At 41.3% G+C, this 25162-nt stretch overlaps 2 protein-coding genes across 4 annotated transcripts in view; one reads left to right on the top strand and one right to left on the bottom strand.

The window, feature by feature from the left end:
- Window positions 1-25162, top strand: part of LOC136129040 (zinc finger protein 665-like) — a 472691-nt gene that overhangs the window by 196159 nt on the left and 251370 nt on the right.
- Window positions 835-7112, bottom strand: ZSCAN16 (zinc finger and SCAN domain containing 16). 3 transcript variants are annotated; one of them, XM_065885138.1, is made up of 3 exons: window positions 6647-7112; window positions 5507-5645; window positions 835-1523 (listed from the first exon to the last, which is right to left on the bottom strand). In XM_065885138.1, exons 1-3 carry the CDS (start codon window positions 7028-7030, stop codon window positions 1003-1005), a joined length of 1044 nt encoding a protein of 347 aa, XP_065741210.1. In that variant the 5' UTR covers window positions 7031-7112; the 3' UTR covers window positions 835-1002. The 3 variants fall into 3 exon arrangements, with proteins under 3 accessions (XP_065741210.1, XP_065741211.1, XP_065741213.1); XM_065885139.1 differs by having other exon boundaries at window positions 1003-1523; window positions 6734-7030; XM_065885141.1 differs by having other exon boundaries at window positions 1520-1581; window positions 6647-7030.

The raw sequence follows: 25162 nt of genomic DNA on the forward strand, positions 1-25162 counted from the left end.
TTACCTTACTAATGATTGAACAGCAATGTCCTTGAGAAGTTTCTGCAGTGATAAAAGATGGTCTGGATCTGTGCTGTCCATTATTGTAGCTACCAGCCACATGTGGCTACTGAGCACTTGAAATGTGGCTAATGTCACCAAGGAACTGAATTTTCCACTTTATTTCAGTTAAGTTTAAATGTATATAGCCACATGTGGGTACTGGCTACCATATTGGACAGTGCAGTTCTAGACCAACCTCTCCCGATCTCCCTCAGTTTAAATGACCTGAGATTCAGAAAAGAAGTGACTTATCCAAAGTTACAGATCCCTAACACACTCCATCATGCCCCTTCCCAGCAGCTCCCACTGATGACTTATAGCTTTCCTCTCCATTTTAATGTTTTTCTTAGCCTGCTATCTTTCTGGTGGTTTCCTCATTTTTTTATCACTGGCAAAGCAAAATATTCCACAAAATTATTATATTCCCCACTTTAAGATAAGGGATATTTAGGCCATTATATCACTAATAATGGGGAAAAATAGTATGGTTTTAGTTCTTAATTTCAAAAGCAGTTTTCATCTATTTTAACTTAATACAGCATAGCCGGTGGGCTTCTATTATATCATCTGCACTTTGCAGAATGGGAAAATGAAGGCAGAGAAAATATGAATGTCTTGCCTAAAGTCATACACTGAGTGGCCAAGGAAAAAGGAGCCAGAGTCAAGAGGTAGAATTCACATCTTTCAACCAGGACCAGGAAACATGGTTATTTTGGGCTGCAAGTGAGCAATGCTGGCGGTGGACAAGGCTTTCTGAAATAACTCTTAGTTCCTTCCAAGAAACTGAACTACTTTAGAAATAAAAGGAAATTTTACTCATGTAAATTCTCTGGTGCCAGAGAAATTTTTAATGATGATTGAAGATTTGCCTACATCAGGATACTCAAGGTCTCCAAGGCAGATTTCTCTGATAACTAATTAGGCCTGAGTGTCTAAAGAACTTTCGTTACTTCCACCATATTAGTAGAGCTTATTTGCTGTATGAATTCTTTGATGTCTAATAAGGGCTGAACTTACACGGAAAGGCCTCCCACACTCATCACATTCATAGGGTTTTTCACCTGTGTGGATTCTCTGATGCTGAATGAGACCTGTGCGCCCGCTGAAATCTTTCCCACATTCTTTACATTTATAGGGTTTCACTCCAGTGTGTACTCTATGATGTCCAATGAGATGTGAGTGTTGAATGAAGGCTTTTCCACATTCGTCACATTTATAGGGCTTCTCTCCAGTATGAGTTCTCCTGTGTTTACTAAGGTCTGAGCTATGACTGAAACTTTTTCCACAGTCATCACATTTATAGCGTCTTCTTTCCCTCTGTTGCCACTTGCATCTGCCTTCACTTTCCACAGCATCTTTGGATTCAGGATACTGAGGAATAGCTTTGGTAAGTCTGTTGTTTATTTTCCCAAGGAATTCCATGTCTTTGGGTATATCTTCCTTCTGGGACAACTCTTCATTCTTAGTCTTGGTTTTATCACCTGTAACAAATGAACAGTATACAAACAGGTCCTATTCTAGGTTTAAGAAGCAAAAAGCCTATGGAATAAAGAACATGTAAATGTTAAAAATGTGTTATAAAAATGAAAAGTCACATGCAATGCAAAAATTAGATATTTGGCACCATCAAAACATATACTGACAATATAGGGAAGAAATTAAAGAAGAGGCCAGTAAGGAAGATAGCAGGATACATTATTTGTGAATAGATTATGAAGAGAGGAAAAGGCAAAAATGTGGATGAGGGGTTACCTGGCAATCCTGTGCAAATGCAGAGTGGTAAATAGGAACTACACACATGCCAAGGATAACTAAGAGGGATAAACAGGGAGATTAGAAAACAGATGGGGAGGGAGGTAAAATTTTGGGAGAAACATGAGGGGTCTGAAACCTAGGTAGTAAGTGGGAGTAAAACCAAGTAAAAGTGACTGGAGAAGGTAATGGGATCAGGGGTCTGAGAGGAATATAGTGAGTTGGAACCATTAAAGGAGAGAAGTATGTACAAATAATAGTTAGCTAAAAGCAGAGAGAACATGCAGGTCAGGATAAATGGAGGAAGCTAAGCAGGAAGTGACAGTGAATGGTCTGGTGTATGTGCTGGGTGGAATCCTTTTTCTGAAACTGATGTCCTCACCATCATCTCCTCCTGTCTAAACCCTAGCTTGGTGGTTCTCAAACTTTATTGTGCATCAGAATCATCTGGATGGCTTATCAAAACATTGCTGTGCTACCTACCCCCAGAGCTTCTGATTTGATAAGGCTGGAGTAGAACCCTGAAATTTGCTCTTCTTGGTATGACAGACACTGCTGGTCCAGGGACTGCACTTTGAGAGCCACTGGCCTAGCTATTATTCAAGGTCCATCTCAAATGCTGTCTCCTCCAGGAAGTCTTCCCTAACCTCCTAAATCGGATGTGCTCTCTCCCTCTTTCTGATCCCCATATCCTCAACCCCAAGCTAAGCATAGAACTTGGCACATAGCAAGTACTCAATAAATATTTGTTGAGTTGAATTCTATAAGAAAATAGGTGTTTTGATGATTTGGAGGGAATAAACCTATTTGGTCTTAATGCTGGGTGTCACCTATTTGGTTATGATGAAACCTCCATCTCAACAGGCCTAGGAATCCCAACTGTAGAACAATCATTTAATCACATATAGTTTTCAGTGGTTCACTCGGTATGATGGAAGAAGCAGCAAGAGCTACTAGAACATTTCAGTTCCTGGGCTGGGTATGGAAAACACTGGCTCTGGACTGAGCGCCATGAACCCCATTCTTCATTGTCATCACAGTGTTTCCATCCTACTAAATCTTCCTCAAATCTTACCGTCCTCCTTACAATATATATTTTTTAATCAGGCAATAAATTTCTTAAAGTTTGGTTATTTGCTCTAAAATGATATTGTTTTGGAATCTAAATACCATATTATCTCAGGCTAGAAATTACAAAGACTGGATTAGAGCCAGAAAGTCCAGATATCAGTCCTGGCTTTGCTGAAAATTGTTTAAATGTTGGCAGATTATAACCATTTTGGTTTCCTTATCACCTCTGTGCCCTCCTCCTTTCCTACAGTTTGATCAGATGATGAAATGTATGATAAAGCATGTGTAAAAGTATAGCGTGTGGCAGAAGTACTGCTAAGTTAGTAGGTTAATGATCATTAAGCAAATCATAGAAATCAGAGACACCCCCATACCATTAAGAAAAGTGTTTTCAAACATCAACATATTGGCTCAACAGCTTCTTTTACATACTGGAGTCACTGATGGTTGGTTTTCGGTGGCTTACTGATGAAGATGAATATCTTTTAAAAAAGGATACAAAGAGTTGGCACTTGTGGTCAGTTTACCACCTTCAGGGGAATCTACCAGTCCTTAGGATGAGTCTCTCTCCTACAACTTCAGGAGAAGTCTGGAGAAAAATCCCTCACCAGGACTTGAAAAGATTTTTTTTTTAAAATACAGGGTCAGTTTTCCTTGTTCAGCAATTCAAATTACAACCCTCTCCCTTACATCTGCAATTGAACAACATAAAGAAAATTGTATGGAAACTGTCAAATGGGAACTTTTCTCATCTCAGGGACCTGCAGTCTACTTGGCCAACTGGAGTTTCAGGGCTTTATGTATCTCTCCCAAGTGCCAGCTATTCCCAGGCTAATAGGATTCTAGGAGATCTTGTTTCAGAACTGACGAAATTAGGAGTATTTCATTTTAGCATCTTCTGCCAGGGCCATTCTTTCAATTTTATTTTGGCATATCCAAGAGTCCCTATCAGTTACATTCCAGGTAAGCCCAGTCCTGCTCGTCACTGAGATGAGGCTATGTCCATAAAGGCCATTTGATTACCATATGTACAACTTGCTTGACAGTCTAGAGGGAAAGAACAAGGTTAAATGCTGACTGAAGTGAAACTGGAACAGAGTTAAGTAAACAATCACTTACTGCTACCACAGAGTCAGAGTTGTGGGTTAACAGAACATCCAAAAATTCCCTTTGAAATACCTGACAATATGCTACAAAGAACTGCAAAACACTCGGTTCTCCAAGTTCTCTCATATGTGAAGATAATTCTGTATTAAGTGACCACTATTATAATTTCCAGGTATGTTTACAGAGACGAGTCCCATTACCCTAAACGGCTAATACTAATAATCTTGCTGAAATGGATACAATGAAAATTTTAAAATGAGATATTGCATAAAAAAGTCTCTCTATTTAACAATAAATTTATTTTAAAAGACACTGGCTTTTTGGTATATTATCATGATGGTTTTAAAAAATTGTTCTACTAGTAGGCAGGAGCCCCAGCCTTCCCTCTAACTCCTTATGGAAACTTGGAAAAGTCACAATCACTGTGGGTATACCTGTTTAATTGTAAAATGAGGATTTGGACCAGATATTACATTCTTTTAATAAAGTTGAGAGGCATTTCTTCAAATGTATTTGTTGTGATTTCTGCAGGGTTTTTATCTTTTTTTCCTTTGGTTTTGCTTTGGTGGTTTTGTTTTTTGTTTGTCTGTATTTTGGCAGGGAGTATAGTGGTAGTGGGAACACAGATAAAAATTGTGTAAGATTGCCAGGGCTGTACCTTAGAAAAAAGTCATATTAATACTGTTCAATGCAGACAAAGCAGACTTCCCTAAGAAGTCATAGGCCTCAAGGATAGCTAGATTTCATGAGGTATCTTTTGGTAGATTAGATTAAGAAAATACAATGCACATTTTAACTGTATAGTATTCCCTTGAAAGGTTGTTTTGGTAGCAGCACATGTGTAAACCTCTATAATTTTAGGTATAGGAAGTGTGTAATTTTCTGGACTTACATTAACGGGAAGCAGAGTGAAACTGGTTCAGAAGTATTAAAAAAAACAGAAGTAAAGATATCTAGAATTTAAAGTTTTGCATAGATAAGCCATTAGTCATAATAATAATAATTCTCCGTGTTCTCTGCAATACAATTTAGCACAACAGACACGTTAAATTATCATTGCGACCTATTTTATAAGTGCGTGTCCTGTCTTCTCTGAAAGGTGAGGAGAGAAACTTATATGGCTTCTCACAGAAAAGAGGTGAGGATTCCACAGAGTTAAGCTTACTAAAGCTTATTAAAATAGTCTGACTCTTTCAGCTTCTGCCTCCTGATACTCTTGGTAAAACTCATTAACTTCTAAATGCCAAACTCAAGGGACTCTTATCAGTCCTCATCTTGTGTTCTATTAGCATTGATTACATGTGGTAAACTCCTCCCCCACCCCTTGGGCCAAATAGCAGCTTTTAAGTCTAATGAAAAACTGAAATACAGTTCTTTCCACGATAGGGCAAGGGTAGGAAGGGAGATAAGATCTTCCACAGTGAGGTGAAGGACAAGCAGGAAAACTTAAAAGGGAGAAGATGAAAGTGAGAAAGCTCCTCTCTAACCTAAGGAACCAGCTCTTCCCTCATAAACACAGACTTCTGCTCCTTACCAGTCCTTTGGGGCTCCCCAGATTCCTGCTCCTGCTGGGTCTTCTTGGGATGGAGCTGGATAGTCAGTGACTCATGTGGCCTTCTCAAGGGGGCCAACTTGTCCAAAAGTGTGTCCTGTCTTTCTGAATTGGCTGGGACCTGGGAACAATGAAGTATGATTGGGCTTGCAAGGTAGATTTTGTGAAAGAACTGAAAGAACTTCAGAGAAAGATCAAAAGAAGCATGTGCCAGGGACCAGGGCCATGGAAAAGAGGACAAATTCTGATGCAACTGCAAATGGCAATAATGACTAAAAACGAAGAGACGCAGTCTAATCTGTACAGTTCAGGACACTGGAGAAGAAAATTCGGTGCCTCTAACAGTGATCTGCAGAGGTCCAGAATCAGAGTCTGGGGACTTGAAAGGTACCTTAAAGATCATCGAACCCAACTTCCACCAAATGGGGGCATTTCTTCTATAACCATGTGGTCCAATATGATAGCCACTAGCCAGATGTGGTTACTGAGCACTTGAAATGTGGCTAATACAAATTGAGATATGTGAAGTGTAAAATACATTCAAATATTGAAAACTGAAATTAAAAAATGTAAAATACCTCATGTTTAATATTGATTACATGATTACATATTTTTGGTTAAATGAAATGTATTTAATTTCACAAATGTGGCTACTAAAAATTTAAATCACATATAGGGCTCACATTATATTTAATTACCATATATTAAATGTATATTTAATTACATGTATTAAATGTGAATGGGTCACAATTAGACCATGCTGTTCTGTATTATCCTTATTATCTACTTGAACCAAACCTTGAAGGGGAGTTTTTTATTACAAGGTAGCCTATGTTACGTATACGTAACCATGAATGTTAGAAAATTGTTTGTTTTCCTGATACCTTTTTGCCTTCCTACAGCTTCTCACTGATCCTAGCCTTCCAAACTGACATAGAATCAGTCTAGTGTCTCTTTTTACTCAGTCACACTTCAGTTATTTGACACTGGCTGTCAGTCCCTAAGCCTTGTTCTTCTCTAGGGTAACATATTAAATACCTTCAGGTGTTCTTTCATATGCTTTTTGCTTTGGCTTGGTCTAAACCCTGCTCTCTCACAGCCAAATGACCGCCCCCTTCCCACCTGCTTTCGAGGTTCATCAAGCTCTCTCTCCAGATCCTCCAACACAGTCACCGCCTCCTCTCCAGTCTCTGGATGGTGTGCCTGCACCCATGCTTGCAGGTCCCTAGGGAGAATGCTCAGGAACTGTTCAAGCACCAGCAGGTCTAAAATCTGCTCCTTTGTGTGGCATTCTGGCCTCAGCCACTGGTGGCAAAGCTCCCAGAGCTGGGTAAGAGCTTCACGGGGTCCAGGTGCATCCTGATAGCAGAGCTTCCTGAAGTGCTGCCTGAAGAGTTCCCTTCTGTGAGGACTGTACTTTTGTGAGATGGAGTCCTGTCCCCCATAATGGTCTGCCTTAACTATTAAAAGTCCTTTTTGTTCCTCAGGTTCCAGGGATGTGGCCATTCTGGGCTGTTTTTTCAGGAGATTAATCCTCTATTGGAAATGATTCAAGGAGAATCTCTTAGAATCTTGTCTCAGAGAAAAATCTGTTACCATAGAGAAATGACAAAAGCTGCTGTGACCATAAACACTGATAAAGGGAAGCAACCAGAACTGAGTAGAGAAAACAGTCTGACAGGAAGCTGTAAATAAGAACACTGAAGCAGGAGCATGCATTTGAATCTGGGCTGTTGTGTAATTTAGAGCAAGTTACTAGCTCCTCATCTGGAAAAATTCTCGTGTTTCACATAGGGTCGACGTGTAGATTAAATAAGTATGCAAAGTCCTTGGCCTGAGAGCAAGCACTAAATAAAAGCTAAGTATTAACAGCGTTGTTAAAAGGCTCTTTCATTCCACAACCTGAGATGTACGGGTCCCTAGGATGCAGTGGTTGTGGGGTACATGCGCCAACTCAGGAAGGGGGTTAGGATGAATGCCCTCGCAGAGCAACTCGTAACCAGTGTTCCCTTTCGCTCCGTTCTCCCGGGAGGTCGGCCCAAGTCCTCTCTCGTAGCTATGTCTGGAGGGAGGGGACAGCCTGTGAGGGGGAGGTGTGGGGAGACAGTTGCTGCAGACCACGACTATGCCCTGCCCCCTCCTCCACCCAGGAGCCGGGAGTGACTCACCTCGCGCCAAGAGGTACAGGTGAGACAGCTAGCGTCTTTTGGGCGGCCCGAACAAAGGTCAGACTCAAACCGACCAATCGGCGCTGGGTCGCTGTCAGCTGGGCACTTCCGGGCCGCTCTAGGAAGCCTCGCCTCGGTGGCGTCCGCCGGGCTGCCCACCCTCAGCTCTAGCCCGCGGAGGGCCCGGTTCCTGTACATTGGACTGGTGGGACTTAGGCGCCCGCAAGCTGGTTTTTTTTTCTCTTAAAAAAAAACTTTTTCCCTCTCAAGATTTTCTTCCCCCACTTAATTATTAAATAAGTAATATGGGTATGTAATGCATTCACATGGTTCAGTGTTTAAAAAGAATTATAAACTATAGTGGAAAAGAATCTAAAAAGAATATAGGTATAACTCTGCTGTACACTCGAAACTAACACAACACTGTAAATTAAGTAAACTTCAATAAAAAAGATTAGAAAAGGATAACTGGCCCCGCATCTAGATTTGACAACCATTTTTCGTGACATATGCTATATCATTCCATAGGTATATTACGCAGGTTTAGATTCCCTCACCCTCACCCCCAAATACACACACCCATACACAAATGGTAACAGTTCTGCAACTTGATTTTTTTTTCCCTCCTACTAATTAATTTTGGAGATTGTACATAAAGGGCTTCTTCCATCTTGCTCTTTTTTAAAAAGAATAATCACATAGTATTCAGTTACGCCATAATTTATTAATAATTACACTATTGATGGTCAAGTAGGTTGTTTCCATTCTTTTATTTTTCAAACAATGCTGCAATAAATTACTCTGAACATCATAATTTCTTGTGTGTAAGGATATACCAATAGTATATATTCCTAGAGAAAGATTTACTAGAGCACAGAGTAGGGGCATTTATACTTTTCTTAGTGCCAAATTACTAAGCATAGAACGCATCTGCGATGTTTACCTATACTTGCCAACGCAATGTTATGAAATATTTTGAACTTTGCCAAGCTGATGGGTAAGAAAAGCTTAGGTTTTTTTTCTCCTTTCTCTTTCTTTCACAAATATTGATTATTCACCTTCTGTGCCAGGCACTGTTCTAGAAGCTGGAACTAGTTTAAAGTAGAACAATGCCCGTGTCTTCATAAAACTTCTAAGTGTGTGTGTGTGGAGGGTGGGGGTAGGGAAGCAGGCAATAAACAAACAAGAAAAATATATAGTGTATCAGATGGTGGTTGTTAGTGCTCAGGAGAAAATAAAGAAAATACGGAGTTTGGGATGACAATGAAGGAGTAATGCAATTTTTCGGCCATGGCTCGCGGGCCCGGGCCCAGCCACTCCACGGCATGTTGGATCTTCCTGGACCGGCACGAACCCGTGTTCCCTGCATCGGCAAGCGGACTCGCAACCACCGCGCCACCAGGGAAGCCCAGGAGTAATGTACTTTTCATAGGGTGGTCATTGAGGACCTCACTAGTACATTGACTTGAGCAAAGATTGAGGGAGATGAGTGAGTGGGCCCTTAGGGATAAAGGGGTTTCTGGGAGAGGGATAGAAAATGCAGAGGCCTGGAATGGAGAGTATTTGAAATAATCAAAGAACAGGAAGGAGACTTATGTGTCTGGAGCTGAAGGAGCAAAAGGGTGTTGGGAGTAGAGAGAGAGAGAGATGAGGGTCTTGCGTGAGTGCGAGGATATTGTTTTGTACTCCAAGATGAAAAGCCGTTCAGAATTTCTGAGCAGAGGAGTAGCTTAATCAGACTTAGGCATTGAAAAGATTTTTCTGGCTGCTAACAATAGACTTGTAAGTGTGAAGCTATTGCTACCTTGGAGTGGGGAGGGACTTTCTAAGTGTGACATAAAAAACCCTAAAGACATAACTGAAAAGCCATGAAGAGAAAGATAAACGGAACTGGTGATGGAAAAGTTTAGGATTTTTGAATGAAAAAAAAAAAACCACCTAAAATATAAGCTCAGAGTAAAATATACCACACATCTCAAAGACACAGGGCTGATTTTCCTAATAAAGATCTCTTGAAAAAAAAAAAGAAAAGTAAAACATGAACAGGCCAGTAGAAAAATTGGCAAAGGACCTAAGTTGGCATTTATAGAACACAAATATTGATAGACAAAAATGACTGTTAAAAATTATTCAAATTTACTACTTAAAGAATTTACATTAAAACAATAATGAGATTTAAAAAATCTTTTCCATTACTAAAGACAAAAAATCAATAATATTCAATATTAGAAAGTGTGTGGAAATAGAGGCACTGTTAGTTGTATATTTTTGGAAGACATCTTAAAATTAATATGTCTGTACTCCTTGATCCAGCAACTTAGCTTCTTTGAATTATCCATATAAAATACTTATACAAATGTTTGAAAATGTGTACAAAGAGACATTTTTTATTTAAATGGGGAAACTTGAATATCCAGCATTTGGGAATTTAAATTTCTATATACCCAATCATTTTTAAAAAAATTTTATTTTATTTCTTTGGCTGCGTTGGGTCTTCGTTGCTGCACGTGGGCTTTCCTCTGCTTGCGATGAGCTGGGGCTACTCTTCGTTCTGGTGTGCAGGCTTCTCACTGTGGTGGATTCTCTTGTTGGGAGCACAGGCTCTAGGCATGTGGGCTTCAGTAGTTGTGGCTTATGGGCTCTAGAGCGCAGGCTCAGTAGTTGTGGCACACGGGCTTAGCTGTCTCGCGGCCTGTGGGATTTTCCTGGATCAGGGCTCAGAACCCACATCTCCTGCATTGGCAGGCAGATTCTTAACCACTGTGCCACCAGGGAAGCTCTTATACCCTCGTCATTTTTAAAACTAAAAACTATAAGATGCCAAAGACATACTGAGTAAAAAAAGTAAGTTACAAAACAGTATGATATGATCATTTTTGTAAAATAATCATCTTAAATGTGTTCTCAGTGATTATCACTTGGGGTAAACTTACAGAGAACTTGCATTTTATACATTATATATTTCTGTTAAGGTTTAATTTTTATAAAAACTTAATACTGGTGTAAATAGAAAAAGATAATTGCTTTTAAACCCTATTTATTCTTCACAACTTACAAACAATTTTCCTGTTTGGAGAATGCCATCAATATCTCTTTTCTCTCTCTGAAATTCTTTGCCTGACAAGTCATCCTGTAAAAGAGTATAACTCCTTTAAGATGAAAATCAGATCTAACTTCCCTGTGCTTCAGGCAAATATAAGTGATCAAGTAAATATGGGTGGAACATTTAGAAAGCATAGAAATGAGTGACTTTCATGTAAGCTTTAGAAAACTCTCCTCTCTGGGGAGAAACATTTAGACAAAGGATAACCCCTGTTCTTCTTTCACTAGAATTACATGATGGAAAGCCAAAGCCCTTTCCCTTGACTGGCATACTATGTCCCTCATAGCCAACTGAGCAAGTAAAATATCTAGAAAATGCTTAACTATTTCCTGTTCCCCCTTTAGTGCACGGTGCACTATTAGCATGTTTCTCCCTCCTTATTTAGTGCTTTGTTGTATCAAATTCTCTTATCAGGTTTTCAAACACAAACCTTGCTAGAGGCCGTGAACATACTGAGTAGCCCAGAGTATTCTTCAGGTACCCCTGGCTTCAGTCACTCGTCAACTTCAGAGAATCAACACACCAGCGCCTTGGAGCACCAGCTGTGGTAACTTGAGTGGTTGAACACCAGACAAAATGAGGCTTCCAACCACTGTCACAGATCCTGTTAAAATCCTGTCTCTGCCCTTGGCTTAGGTATGTCCTTCCTCTACTTGGATAAAGCCTCTCTGACCTCTTTACTAAGGCATAAGCAGACAGTCTATGTATGACAAGGAGAGTCCTCCCTTCTCCCCCTCTAGTTATATCTTCCAAAACTACCAAGAAACAAAGCAAAGCAAAACAAAAACCCAGAAAAAAACACTAGTGGACAATTTAAAAAAAATATCAGCGCTTGGTAGATGTATATACTCACTTGCTTTCATTATTTCAACAGAGAGAAAATAAATGAACTAAGAATTCAACTCAAGAAATCAGAAAAAGAGGGCTTCCGTGGTGGCGCAGTGGTTGAGAGTCCGCTTGCCGATGCAGGGGCCACGGCCGCTGAGCCTGTGCGTCCGGAGCCTGTGCTCCACAACAGGAGAGGCAACGGCAGTGAGAGACCTGCGTACCGCAAAAAAAAAAAAAAAAAAGAATGAGAAATCCCCAAGGAAAAGGTTAGAAAAGAAAAATAAAAGTAAACGAATTAAAAATAGAAAAAGTCATGTTAATAAATAAATCCAAGAATGAAATCTTTGTAAATGAGCCCATAAAAACAACAAACCTATGGTAAATCCAAGTGAGAGAAGAAAATTAAGTTATCAATGACAAATAATAGCAGATGAGGTAAGTATGCTACCAAAATTTTTAAAAATCTTAATGAAATTGATCGTTTTCTGGGAAAAAACCATTAGTTCCAAAATTCATTCAAGAAGTAGAAAAATCTAAAAAAAAAAATCCTAAAGGAAATAATTGAAAAAACTATCAAAGAACCATCTCCAGAAAGGCTCAGAAAATTCTGTGGCATTTTAATTTTTTAAAATTAAAAAATTAAAATTAAAATTTTTAAATTAAAAATTTATCCTACATGTGTAGGATAAATTCTAAATTTTCCATTTGGAATATAAGTAGAAAGAAAAGAAGAGAATCGTTCAATTTTCATCACCTAAATACAGTCATTATTGACATTTTGTTGTCATTCCCTTCCAATTTTTGATATTTTTAATCTGTTTTACATAGTTGTGTGATTTTATTCTAAAAGCACTTTAACAGGCTATTTAACATTTTAATATAATAAAAACTTTTCATTTTATTACAAGCTTTTCATAAGAATACATTATATGTAGACATTGAGATATAATAAATAGTGCTTATAGAAGAGACGGAAAGTTTACATGAGATATATATTGATAATAAGGTGCTTGGTATAGTGTGTGGGACACGGGTTCAACAGACGGTAGCTATTACTGTTATACTTTGCAAAGGGCTTTTCCTTTTGCATATATCATTATTTAATTTATAATGGATATTACTATCTCACAACATCATGCTTTTTCCTCTTTAGTGGAACAGGCAAGCCACATGCCTCGCAGAGAGAGGCCAAGAATATATTATTGCTCCTCAGGAGAATCCTTCTGCTTGTTTGGTTTTGCTAAGAAGGTAGAGAGAGTTCAGGCTGAGCAGAGTTCAACAAGTTGGGGCTTAGAGTGGTAAAGAGGGGCGTCCTGTGTCTCAACACTCAGAGACCCGTGCAGGACCAGGATCCTGAGTGGCACATAGAGTAGTGAACTCAGGTTTGGGTTAGGATCTTTCATATGAGGGATTTGGCCTACATGGCATAGAAATAAAGGGTTGATTATTACACTGAAGTTACTGGGAGGTTAACGATCAAAACATGGGCTCTAGCCTCTACAAACCCTCAACCTCCCCTTCATGTTTCTTTAAAGGTTGCTTTTTCATTTATTATGTTTTCACTAATTTTGCTTCCATTTCTTTGAAGTTTGTTTTTCTGGCATCTCTGGTCTTTCCCTTTTCTCCCTCTCTTCGCTTTCTTCCTCTCGTAGAGTTTATCCCCATCTTTCCATTTCTTAGCTGCTTTTTCTTTTCACTTCTGCCTACTCTCCCATTAAGGCCTCATCCCACTGCTTTCCCACAACTGCTCCTATTACTGAATGTTTCACATTTCAACGGTTCTCTTTCCCAAATGGTCTCTGCTTTTGGCCTTGCGTTTTTTCAATTTTTCACTTAATGTTGACTCCCTTCATGCGTTTTTATGTTTTTCATCTCACCTGATTAACTGGTCTCTAAGAATTTGGTTAGAAGCTATTATAATTGACTTTCAATAGATTACCTATAAATTCTATCTAAAGAAAATTTTAAAGTGGCTTTCCTCTACCTTCAGGTGCTCAAAAGTTACATTTTAGAATTTATTATTTAATCTAAATCTTCAAACTGTTGCTAGCAGAAAACCCTTTCTTCAGAGAAATCTTATTTAGAGGCCAATATTTAAAACGAATTAAAATGAAGCTGTTTCAGTGGTGAGGGACCTAGAGCCCTGAAGCCTCTCTGAGAAACCCTTAGGGCAGGGGCAGGGTTCACACAGACAAAATGAATTAAGGGTGGGATATAAGACAGTAGGAATCTGTGTGGCAGTGGGGACCATGTCCAACTAGACAACAGTGATAATCAGCTCCAGTCAGTTGTTCCCACATGGGAATGTGGTGCCCAGGGTTGCCACATCATGCATTTTTGTAAGAGAATCTGGAAAGTCAGACTTTATGTGAACTTAAGTAGTTGCAATAATTTTATATCACCAAAAATACTTTGTGAGAAAAATGCATGTGCAGGCCAACTACAGCCCGTTGGCCTGTTTGCCCTCTCTGGTTTAAGATGTGAAAGGTCACTGGGAAATTGCATGGTAAATCTTCTTGCTCTACTGCCACTAACCCATCCTACCCGTGCAAATCATAGTTCATTCCAATATTACAAAATGGCTTTTGTATTGCACAATGTTTTAGTGTATGTAATTGATTGGTTAATGTATTTTATCAAGTTAACCAAAAATTCATGGTTTTTAAAAAAATGCAGATCAGATGTTAATCCTAAATTTACACTTTAGCCAAGATTATTATTCCAACTCCAAAGAAAACGGGAGAATAAAGAGGGAAAGGGAAAAGAAACAGTAGTAATCTCTAAAATCTTGTTATTTGTCTAACAGACCATTTAGATTGCCTGAGCCACTTGCTTCAGAGAAGAAAAGTTTGAGCATATGGAATGAGCCCTTCCAAAGTCCCAGTTCATCACCTGATGTGCTTAGTGGCAGAACATCACAATGTCTTGCTTGGTAAGCTGTCAGGTGTCTGCCTATTTCAGCCTCTATAAGTATTTTCAAATGACTGCTGAAATTGCAATAGTGATCACAGAGTTCCCTACATCTAGCTGTGCTTTTCTGATGATGTCCCACAGGAATGGGCATAGACGGAAAATTCTACATCACTCTTGACATCGCCAGGGCTTCTCTCCAGTGTGGATTCGCTGATGTACAATGACGTGTGAGCTCTGCCGGAAAGCTTTTCCACACACATCGCATTCATAGCCCTTCTCTCCAGTGTGGATTCTTCGGTGTCCCAGAAGATGTGAGCTATAGCTGAAAGCTTTCCCACACACATCACACTCATAGGGCCTCTCTTCACTGTGGATTTGCTGGTGCCCAATAAGAGCTGAACTATGACTGAAAGCCTTTCCAAACTCATCACATTCATATGGTTTCTCCCCACTGTGGATTCTCTGGTGACGGAAGAGGCCTGAACTCTGACTGAAGCTTTTCCCACATTCACTACACTGGTATGGCTTCTCTCCGGTATGGACGCTCTGATGTTGTATCAGATGTGAGCTCAGAGAGAAAGCTTTCCCGCAGTCATTACACTGGTATGGTTTCTCTCCTGTGTGGGTCCTTTGGTGTTGAATAAGGCCTGAGCTGTAATGAAAAGCTTTCATACTCATTACATTGGGAAGGTTTTTCTCCAGTGTGGGTCCTTTGATGCTGAACAAGGTGTAAACTGTAATAAAAGGCTTTTCCACACTCATCACACTGATACGGTTTTAACTGGCTATGTATTCTCTGATGGTCAGTAAGTTGTGAGCTCTGAATGAAAGTTTTGCCACATACATTACATGAACAGGGTCTCTCTCCAGTGTGGATTCTTTTATGTCTAATGAGGCTTGAGTTTTGAGTGAATCTTTTTCCACATTCATCACATTTATATCTTCTGTCATTTGAAGTGTTTCTCTGATATCTTTCTGTCCATCCTTCATGTTCTTGGGTTTCTCCACATTCAAGAGCCTCTCCATTGATTTGGTCTGATAACTTTTCTTGGGATTCCATATCTACAGTAAGCTCCTGCTTTTGAACCAATTCTTCTTTCTCAATTTGTATCACATCATCCGAAATAAAAAATACAGTATTCAAATGTCACTGAAATATACAGGAAATAAAATGAAACACTTATACTAGAAGTACACAGCTTCAATATACCAACAAAATGGTTTTACAACGTTTGAGGAGGAAATTGGGAGATGGCAAAGGAAGAGAGGACTAACAGTGGCTGGACTGGGAGGGGGTGATTCGAGAAAAGAGTGGAGAAACATCAGGGAGGATTAAGAATGGTCCAATGAACAAGCATCATAAACAACAGAAGAAGACCTAAGATAAGAATGGGTTCACCAGGAAGGCCAAAAGTTGAGTAGAGAGGGATGAAAGAACAGAAACTGTGGGAGGAACAAAATGAAAGAGGAAGCTGACAGTGGCAGGTACCAAGTTGGAGTCATGAAACAGTTCTGTGCAGGTTGCTCTGAAGGCCTCTGGGATCAGCCACAGAGAAGTATCACATTTGTAAACAGGCAGGACAAAGAGATTAGAGTCTAGACACATGGGGTAAAAGAGGATGTTCTTATGTGGGGACAGACAGAAATTGCTTTAGCTCCCAGAGACATTACTACTCTTCTTGCAAAGAACACTGGAAATCTGTCAAACCTGAAGCTACATTCTGTGGGTCATTCGAGATTTCCCAGGAAACCAGTACTAGCACAGAGAAGGTTCTTTAGCAGACCCTAGACTCCCATCTGACCTCATCCAAGGAAAGCATGATTCCATAATTCCTCTGCCTTTCTTTCCTACAGAGGTTCCTTTGAGTAGAGTCCTGACACACCCCACTCTTCCAGGGTGGGAGATGTGGCCACTTCCTCAATGATCAACAGTTTCTGAAAAAAAGTGAGATTGTCCCATTCAAGCCATGTTCTCCCTGAAGTAATCACATTTTTAGGACCCAGAGTAAAGGGCAGAATTTATAACCATGTAGAAATAATGCAGGGAAAAGTGGTTTGCTTTGTATTATAAAAGATATTAAATGGGAGAAAAAAGGGAAAGACTACTATGGAGCCAGTTGAAGATCTAGGATGTAGTACAAGTCAGACCTAACTCTAAGCAGAAGCACTGGGCTGACTGTGCCAAAATGCGTTGCCTAAAGAGATTCTGGGATGAGGGGTGAGACGGAGCCATGGTCAAACAGCACATTCCAGATCTTTGAGAGTGTGGATGAGGGAAGAAGCTCACTGGCAGTCTGCCTGAGAAAAGTGACAGCCGCTTCTGGGTCCTGGAGCTCCCATTCTGTGAAGGGCAGAAACCCAGAGATAAGGCAGAGCTGAGAAAGAATGTTGCCAAGAGTGAGAGAAGCCTTTCCTCGGGGTCTCCTTTTAGGACAGGAACCTGCAATAATTTCCTCACCAAACCAGCTTGCCACTATGGGAAAAAACCCTCATTGTTAGTGGTTTATATAAGGTTATCTTAAAGTATTTAGGTGCTTTAAAACTTTAATTTATGTTACAGTTACCTTAGATATATCTGTGTAGAATTTAAAGGCAAATTACACAAAGAGATGCATTTATGCAAGAACATAGCCTTTTAGAGCCGTTAGCAAATAAAAAATGGCTACTGCAGATGGGTTACAAAGCAGCATTGCACATATAATAGAACTAAAATCCGTATCAGCATGAGAAAAAAATTTATGGATTAATATTAAAAAAGTACAGCATAGAAACTCAATTTCTAACTGTCTAAGAAAGGTTGGGGGCTTCCCTGGTGGCACAGTGGTTGATAATCTGCCTGCTAATGCAGGGGACACGGGTTCGAGCCCTGGTCTGGGAAGATCCCATATGCCGCGGAGCAACTAGGCCCGTGAGCCACAACTACTGAGCCTGCGCGCCTGGAGCCTGTGCTCCTCAACAAGAGAGGCCGCGACAGTGAGAGGCCCGCGCACCGCGATGAAGAGTGGTCCCCGATCTCCGCAACTGGAGAAAGCCCTCGCACAGAAACGAAGACCCAAGACAGCCTAAAATAAATAAACAAATAAATTTTAAAAAGGTTGGGGAAAATGGTATACTTCTAGGCAGGATGGCGCCATGAGTTCACACTTCAGCTCTAAATACACTGAGTAAAAAATAAAAATGAATCTAAAAACCCATCTGTGCTAAAAAGTAAGATAAACATCTCTGCAGACCAGAATGGAAACAAAAATACACAATGGTGACTACAGTTGAAGCTGTGGGTCTGCTGGGCCCCAGAGAGTGACTGAAATCTTAGTCCCAGAGGAAAATGGGGACCTAAAATTAATTCCTGAAAGGAGAAGCACCAGCTCACTGCTTGATGCCAGAGGCTGGGTGGGACACGCAGGTACACACATACACAAGCACACAGACACATACAGAGAAAGACACAACTCTGACCAAGAAACATGTCAAGCCACCTGGAAGCCTGTGACTACACTGGTGATATTTGTGTATGACATGAAACAGGAGACCTAAAACCTGCTTCCAGGGGGCCAGGTAACAGTAACAACAGAATAGCTAAACATGGAAGCAGACGATGTTAAACAGATTAGAAAGAACTCAAAGTGAGCTTAGATATGAAAATTTCAGAATGAATGGAACACTAAGAAAGATGGTTCACAAAGTCAATTGGAACATGAATTCAATCCAGATGAAGTTATTTTCATCAAAAATCTTGAAAAATTAGTAGAATAAAGATACCTAAAAGAGATAAATGATGACATACCATCCATGGCAAATAAGCATGGAATTATGAAATAAAATAAGCAAAAATGAAACAAAGATGTGGTATAAAAACTGAATAGAAATTTTAGAAGTGAATAAACTAGAGACAGAATAAACTCAAAGATAACAGAAGAGGAATCCACTTGGATATACCACAGAGAGAAGAAGACATAAAATATGTGAAAAAGTGGCTAAATGAATAGATTGATAAGTAGGTTCTAATCAGTGTATTCTGGGAGCTCCAGAAGAAAATAATATAAGGAATTTTAAAAGCAGCACAATTTAAAGAATCAGTAGCTGAGAATTTTCCAAGAATTGAAGAAAAACGTGAGACCTTAGAGCAAAAGAGCATTTTCAGATGAAGCAAGACAAACAAAAATAAAACCGTATCAGGACACACTATTTAATGAAAATTCGGATCATAAAGGTTAAGAGTAAATCTAAAAGCCACTAATGGATAAAGATGGAATCCCTAAAAAAATTTAAAAGGCAGTAAGACTGATAGTAACCTTTTAATAGCAAATAGAAGCTAGAAGACAGTGAAGTAGTATCTTCAAAATGCTGAGGAAAAGAAATTGTCAATTAGAATTTTACATTAGCTAAACCATGATTAAAAAGGAGGGAGGGCAAAATAAGGGTATTTTCTGACATGCAAAGACTAAGTCTGCTACCAAAGAATCTTGCTAAAATTATTATTATTTTAATTTTTGAATTTTATTTTATTTTATTTTTTATACAGCAGGTTCTTATTAGTCATCCATTTTATACACATCAGTGTATACATGTCAATCCCAATCTCCCAATTCATCACACACACACCCCGATCACGGCTTTCCCCCCTTGGTGTCCATACGTTTGTTCTCTACATCTGCGTCTCTATTTTTGCCCTGCAAACCGGTTCATCTGTACCATTTTTCTAAGTTCCACATACATGCGTTAATATACAATATTTGTTTTTCTCTTTCTGACTTACTTCACTCTATATGACAGTCTCTAGATCCGTCCACGTCTCAACAAATGACTCAATAAAATGATTATTAAAGGATGAACTTCAACAAGAGTGAATCCAGAGGAAAGGTGCTGACATACAAGAATGGTGCCTCAGAAATTGGTAAAACATGTCAGAAAACTTAACTAACATCTTAGTATTAAAGAAAATGTCCATTTCACATTTAAAAAAGAAACTGGTTCCTAAGAATGACGAACTGCAATCAATGGAAGGAGCTTCAGACAAGTGAAGTGGAAATACAATATGCTAACTGCTGTGACAGGTATGCACAAGAGGTGTCACATAACTCAAACATGTAGGAAAGCATCAAGAAAGGCTTCATGAAGGAGGCGACAGCTCAGGTGAGTCTTGAAGAATAGCTCTGAGTTGGTTTGGCAGGCGAGTGGAGAAGGTATGGTCACAGGTGGTGTTTTATGAATCCAACAGGGTGGTGATGTGTGTGGCAGTGCAGTGAGGGTGGCTGGGAGAATGTTGAGCGTATTAGCAAAACCCAAATATGTCATGGGTCTGATAGGACAGGGAAGGAAAGGGCACTGGGAGGAAAAAAATGGGCTAAATAACTAGAAATCTCCACTGAAGAACTGAAGAACAGGGTAGCAGGACAGAGAGAGCTAGAAGAGGAGGAAGTATGAGCAACAGCCTTCCTGATGTTCTCTGCCCAGTGAAATGCTACCCGTTTATTTTATGATCCAGTTCAAATCCCAGCCATTCTGCTACCACCAGGGCCTGAAGAAGTAGATTTCTTCTCCTAAGAACCATGACCTCCAATTTAGCACATAATCATTCACTGTCTCAAATCAACAGCTATCTTTTTATGGCTACTCAACCCCTTTAGGGCAGGGATCCTCCGAGAACCCAGAGCTAGGCTCACACACAGTGAAAAGTAAAGATTTACTGACTTCTTAACAGGACCCACAAAGCCCCCATTTTCTGGTTCCTGACCATCTTCTCTCTGCTACTCTGCCTGTCTCTCCACGTTCCAGTCACACTGGCCGTCTTTCAAACCCACCAATTTCTTTCACACTTGTTTTTGCACATGTCTTTTGGCCTGGAATGCTTTTCCCTCTATTATTCACTTGGTTAATTCCTACTCTACTTTTAGGATTCAGTTACCATGTTATTTCCTCAAAGACACCTTCTCTGTCATCCCTCTCCCCCCGTGTACAATCTATCATGGCATATTTATTTGTGTGGTTGTTTGTTTAATGCCTCTGTCGTCAGATTATTATAAGCTCCATGAAAACAAAGATCATGTCCACTTTGCTTATTACACCTAGTGCCTTGCACAGTGCCTGGCATATAATAAGTACTCAATATACATCTGCTGAATGATGAATGATTCTAAGGTCTCCAGGCGAGCCATATGACCTAAGTGTCAATACTAACCACAATCCTGTTGCTGTAGAGCGTCCTGAGATTCACCCTTAAGCTGGATCTCCATGGGTTGAGGCTGGAGATATGTTGCTTTCTTAGCTGGATCCAGAGGTACCGATGTCTCAGAAAGCACTTCCTGTGCACAGGCCTGGGTTGAAACCTGAGGACAAGCAAGCTCATTTAGGCATCTGAAAGGCCAACAGAGTAAATGATACCCAGAGACCCCACAAAGGACCAGCTTGGAAGCTCACTCCCAACTATCCCTCCGCTGAGCATAGGGTCCTTTCCTACCTGTCGGCTTGATTCATCCAGCTCCCTCTCCAGATCTTCCAGCATAGCTACCACCTCCTCCCCACTCTCTAGTTGAGGCTCCTGTACCCAGTCCTGGAGCTCCTCAGGCAGGATGGTCAGGAACTGCTCCAGCACCAGCAAGTCCAACATCTGCTCCTTGGTGTGTATCTCAGGCCTTAACCACTCACAGCAGAACAGCCAGAGCTGGCTCAAGGCCTCATGGGGCCCAGGAGTCTCCTTGTAGCAGAAATGTTGGAAGCGCTGGCAGAATAACTCCTGGTTGTTTTGGCTGCTCCCTTTTGTGCCAGATCTCTGACCCACAGCAGGCCCTTTTTTTTGCGGTACGCGGGCCTCTCACTGTTGTGGCCTCTCCCGTTGCGGAGCACAGGCTCCGGACGCGCAGGCTCAGCGGCCATGGCCCACGGGCCCAGCCGCTCCGCGGCATGTGGGATCCTCCCGGACGGGGGCACGAACCCGTGTCCTCTGCGTCGGCAGGCGTACCCTCAACCACAGCGCCACCAGGGAAGCCCAGCAGGCCCTTTTTCATTAGTTACTTCAAAGAGCCCTTTTGGCTCTTCAGGAACATCTGGAAGGAAAACAGCAGCTATTCCCACTCCAATGGGCCAAGAGGAGGTGATACGTGTTATCCTTTAGGGCACACTCCTAAGGTTACAGAAACCATAGTTAAAAAGATATGTATATGCAGGCTGATTCAATATTTGAGCTCACACACTAAGTCTAATCTTTCTGTTTTAGAAGAGAAAGGAGGCTCAATCCCAAATTAAAGAGAATTCAATAAAGAAAATTAAAAAAAATAAAAGTTTAAGGCAATTCAAACCTTTTTCCAAGTAGGAGAAGGGAAGTTTGTCAGGAGACTGCATTTTTGACAATACTGGGAATATTGCTGGATGCTTGCTTCCTCCAAATAACACCAAAACAATCAGTTGATAAGGCCAGCCCAAGTTTATTCTTAGAGAGTACTACTTGACAGAGTCTTAGTAGTGTCTCCCAGGGAAGAAGGCAAAGTCAGGATATTTATGAGGTTTTGAGGGCTTAAGGCAGACCTTTCAAAGCAGGATAAGGATAGGGCAAGGATCATGATACAATAGTTTAGGATTGATGGGCACAGCAAGGTGCAGAATTTGAGTTGACGGTTACAAAATGTCTAGATCCTATCCATTGAAAGTTGAAGACTTTGATGTTCACATAAATGGATTGAGGGGCAAGTTCTTGAAACAAATATAATTATCGACAACTTTTACTTTCTAGGGCAAGAATTTCCTGGAATAGTAAAGGTATGTTGCTAAAGAAGTGGAATAGTGGAGTTACATTTAGGGAAGACAGTTGAACAGTCAAATTATGTTAGTGGAGGTAGTAGGCTGTGCGGGGGTAGGTGGTTTCAGTTTTCCATGTAGCAACAGACTTAAGCAGGGCCTATGGATTTGCAGAAATGTGGATTACCAACTAATTAGCATGGCAGGCAGTGGTTAAGGGCACGGGCTGTGGATTCCAAAAGACCTGGGCTTGAATCCTCTTTTCTTATGTGTGGTGGCTTAACATCTCTAAACTTCTGTTTTCCCCTCTGTAAAAATATCATAGAGGTTTTTAAACGTTTTATTTTGAAATAATTTTAAACTTATATAAAATTGCCAGAAAAAAGGTACAGAACAATCCCTATAACCTTCATCCAGCTTCCCCTAGTTAACATCTTACATAACCACAGCACAATTACAAAACCAGGAAAATAATGTCACAGTGCGATTAACTAAACGGCAGACCTTATTATATAGGGTTACTTTGAGAATCAATTAAATTCAGTGCCTGGCACTTAGTAAGACCTCAGTTAGAGGGATGCAGTTACCACTGTGAATTGGTCATCCAGGTGCTGGCTCCAGGGATCACGCCTCGAGCTCAGGTACACTTCTAGGTTTCTCGGCACAGAATATAGGACGATGCAAGGAGGCCCTCTAGTGCCTTCTCTGACATTTGTTACTCAATGGGCAACTTTCCAAAACACCTTCACCTTCCCGGCCCTAAAGGTTAATTTAGGGGATTCTAGACTGGGCTTGGAGAAAGATTGTTTTAGGAATCATTCAAGATAAAGGACATGGAGCCGCTTATACATGTCTTCCACTGGTTTGGATCTTCGAAAGAGTAAGACAATACAGTGAGTTAACCGGCTAGACTACAAACCCCGTTCTCATTTACCGCACTGGCACATCATTGTGACCAACCACTAGCCCAAGGCTCAGGAGGTGTCGGCTGTCTGTGTCCTTCAAGCCACAAGGACCTGGCAGACCACAAAAGGCTTCCGGGAGTAGGCGGCCACGTTGGACAAACGGGTGGTCAGAATAGAACTACTCGTGTTAGCGCCAGTAACCCAGGAGTGCGAGTCTTAGAAACGTTCTGGGGCGCCAGCTGGGCCGGCTGCTGCGGGGTCTCCGCGGGCACTTCCAGCGCCGACTGACCAAGGAGGTGGCTCCTCCCACCCGCGCCCAGCCGACCTCGGGGTCCCGGGCCCCGACGGGGGGGCCGTCTTCCCGCCAGTCTTACCAGCGCCCGGGGAAGGCGGCCACCCAGACCTACCCAGCCTCTCGGAGGCCCAGACATACAGGCGGCGGAAGTGCGTCCGCGAACCCGGCCCAGCCCTGCGCCTGCGCTTCCGCCGGCTTCGGGAAGGTCCGAGCCGTTTGGCTTGGCCGAGCGCCCCGTTCCTGCAGCGAGGTCTGCACATCAGGACGCTAAGGCCTGTGGGGTTTTGATTTGTAACTCGCCTCATCTTAAAAAGAGGGTCCGTCCGAGCGCCAGCTCCGCGTCGTTGAGTCCCTCCGCCCTACCCCGCGCGGGGCAGCGGGCGGGACTTTCCTAGGCGCGCTTCCCCTCCGAGCATCACTTCTCTAATTCCAGTTCACCGACCCCGAGTCCTCTTCCCCTCCCTGCCAACCTGCCTCCCTGGACAGCATCCCCCCACTCCATCCCGACCCCCGTCAACCTGAATGTATTTACCAGGCAGGCACATCGCGCAACCAGAATGTGTCCGCAGTGTCCCCATCAGTACAGTCACTCCGTCTGAATCATAAATGACCCGCAAGGAGAGGAAGGGAAAGGAGGAGGCTTAAGGCACGCTATGATGGGTGCGGCGCTGTGTGTTCTACTTACAACCTGGAAACACGCAAAAAGCTTAAGTGACCTGCCCAAGTTTGCACAGCCCAGGGACAGGATGCACCCCACGCATGTGTGACCAAGACCTGCCCTGGGATCCCTACAGCGTGGCCACAGTGAGAGAGACCACCACTGCTCAAGGTAAAATGACAATTTCCAGGCTTATCGTGTGTATTGACATTAAAATATGAGACTGCTGCAGGGCTCGGACACCATAAAAGTTTTCTTTAGGAAAATTAGAACCCCAGGTAGAGAATAGAGTCTTCTGGAAACATTTAACAACTGATGGTCTGTAGCTTGTAAAGGACACTTCTACTCTGTAGGCTTTTTAAGTTGGTAAGTGGAGTGGGAATCGGGTGTTGGGGAAGAAAAATTTTCCTTCTACCTTTCTAGGTTCTTTGGTTGGTCTTATAATTAAATTGACATAAAACAGATTATCAGAAGAAAAACAAATTTAATTTTTTATGTCTAGGAGCCCTGAAGATAAGAGAGGCTTACATGCCATCCTGAGCTAATGAATGGGATAGGGGTCTGGGGCTTCAAAGGGGAGGAGGGTAATTAACAGGATGATAAGAAGAGCAGATGTTTGGTAATTAGATGTTTGCCCTGCCATGCAGATACGTCTTTTAAATGAAAAAAGTTATCTCTGTTAATATCTCGTTTTCCAGCACAGGCCCCCAGTCTAAATTATTTCCGGTAGTTAAGGGAGAGGTAAAAGTTTTCCTGAGTCTGCTGGGTCTTGGTAGTTTTCAACTCAAAATAATCCACATTCCAAAGTGGAACATTTTTGGGTAGCCTATTCTGCTCCACTTCATACTCACTTTGCATCTTGCTGAACTCTTCATGAATTGTGGGTCCACTGGAATTTTGTGCTCCTGAGGGATTACAAATGCTACACGTGAACGGGGGCATATCCTCTGCTCAGGCACATGCTCTATTGTCCTATTTTACTTCACTTACAAAACACAATTTGAACGATAAAGTTAAGAATTTCAAGACTGTGACAA

Source organism: Phocoena phocoena, chromosome 10 (genome assembly GCF_963924675.1).
Source record: "Phocoena phocoena chromosome 10, mPhoPho1.1, whole genome shotgun sequence".
NCBI lineage: Eukaryota > Metazoa > Chordata > Mammalia > Artiodactyla > Phocoenidae > Phocoena > Phocoena phocoena.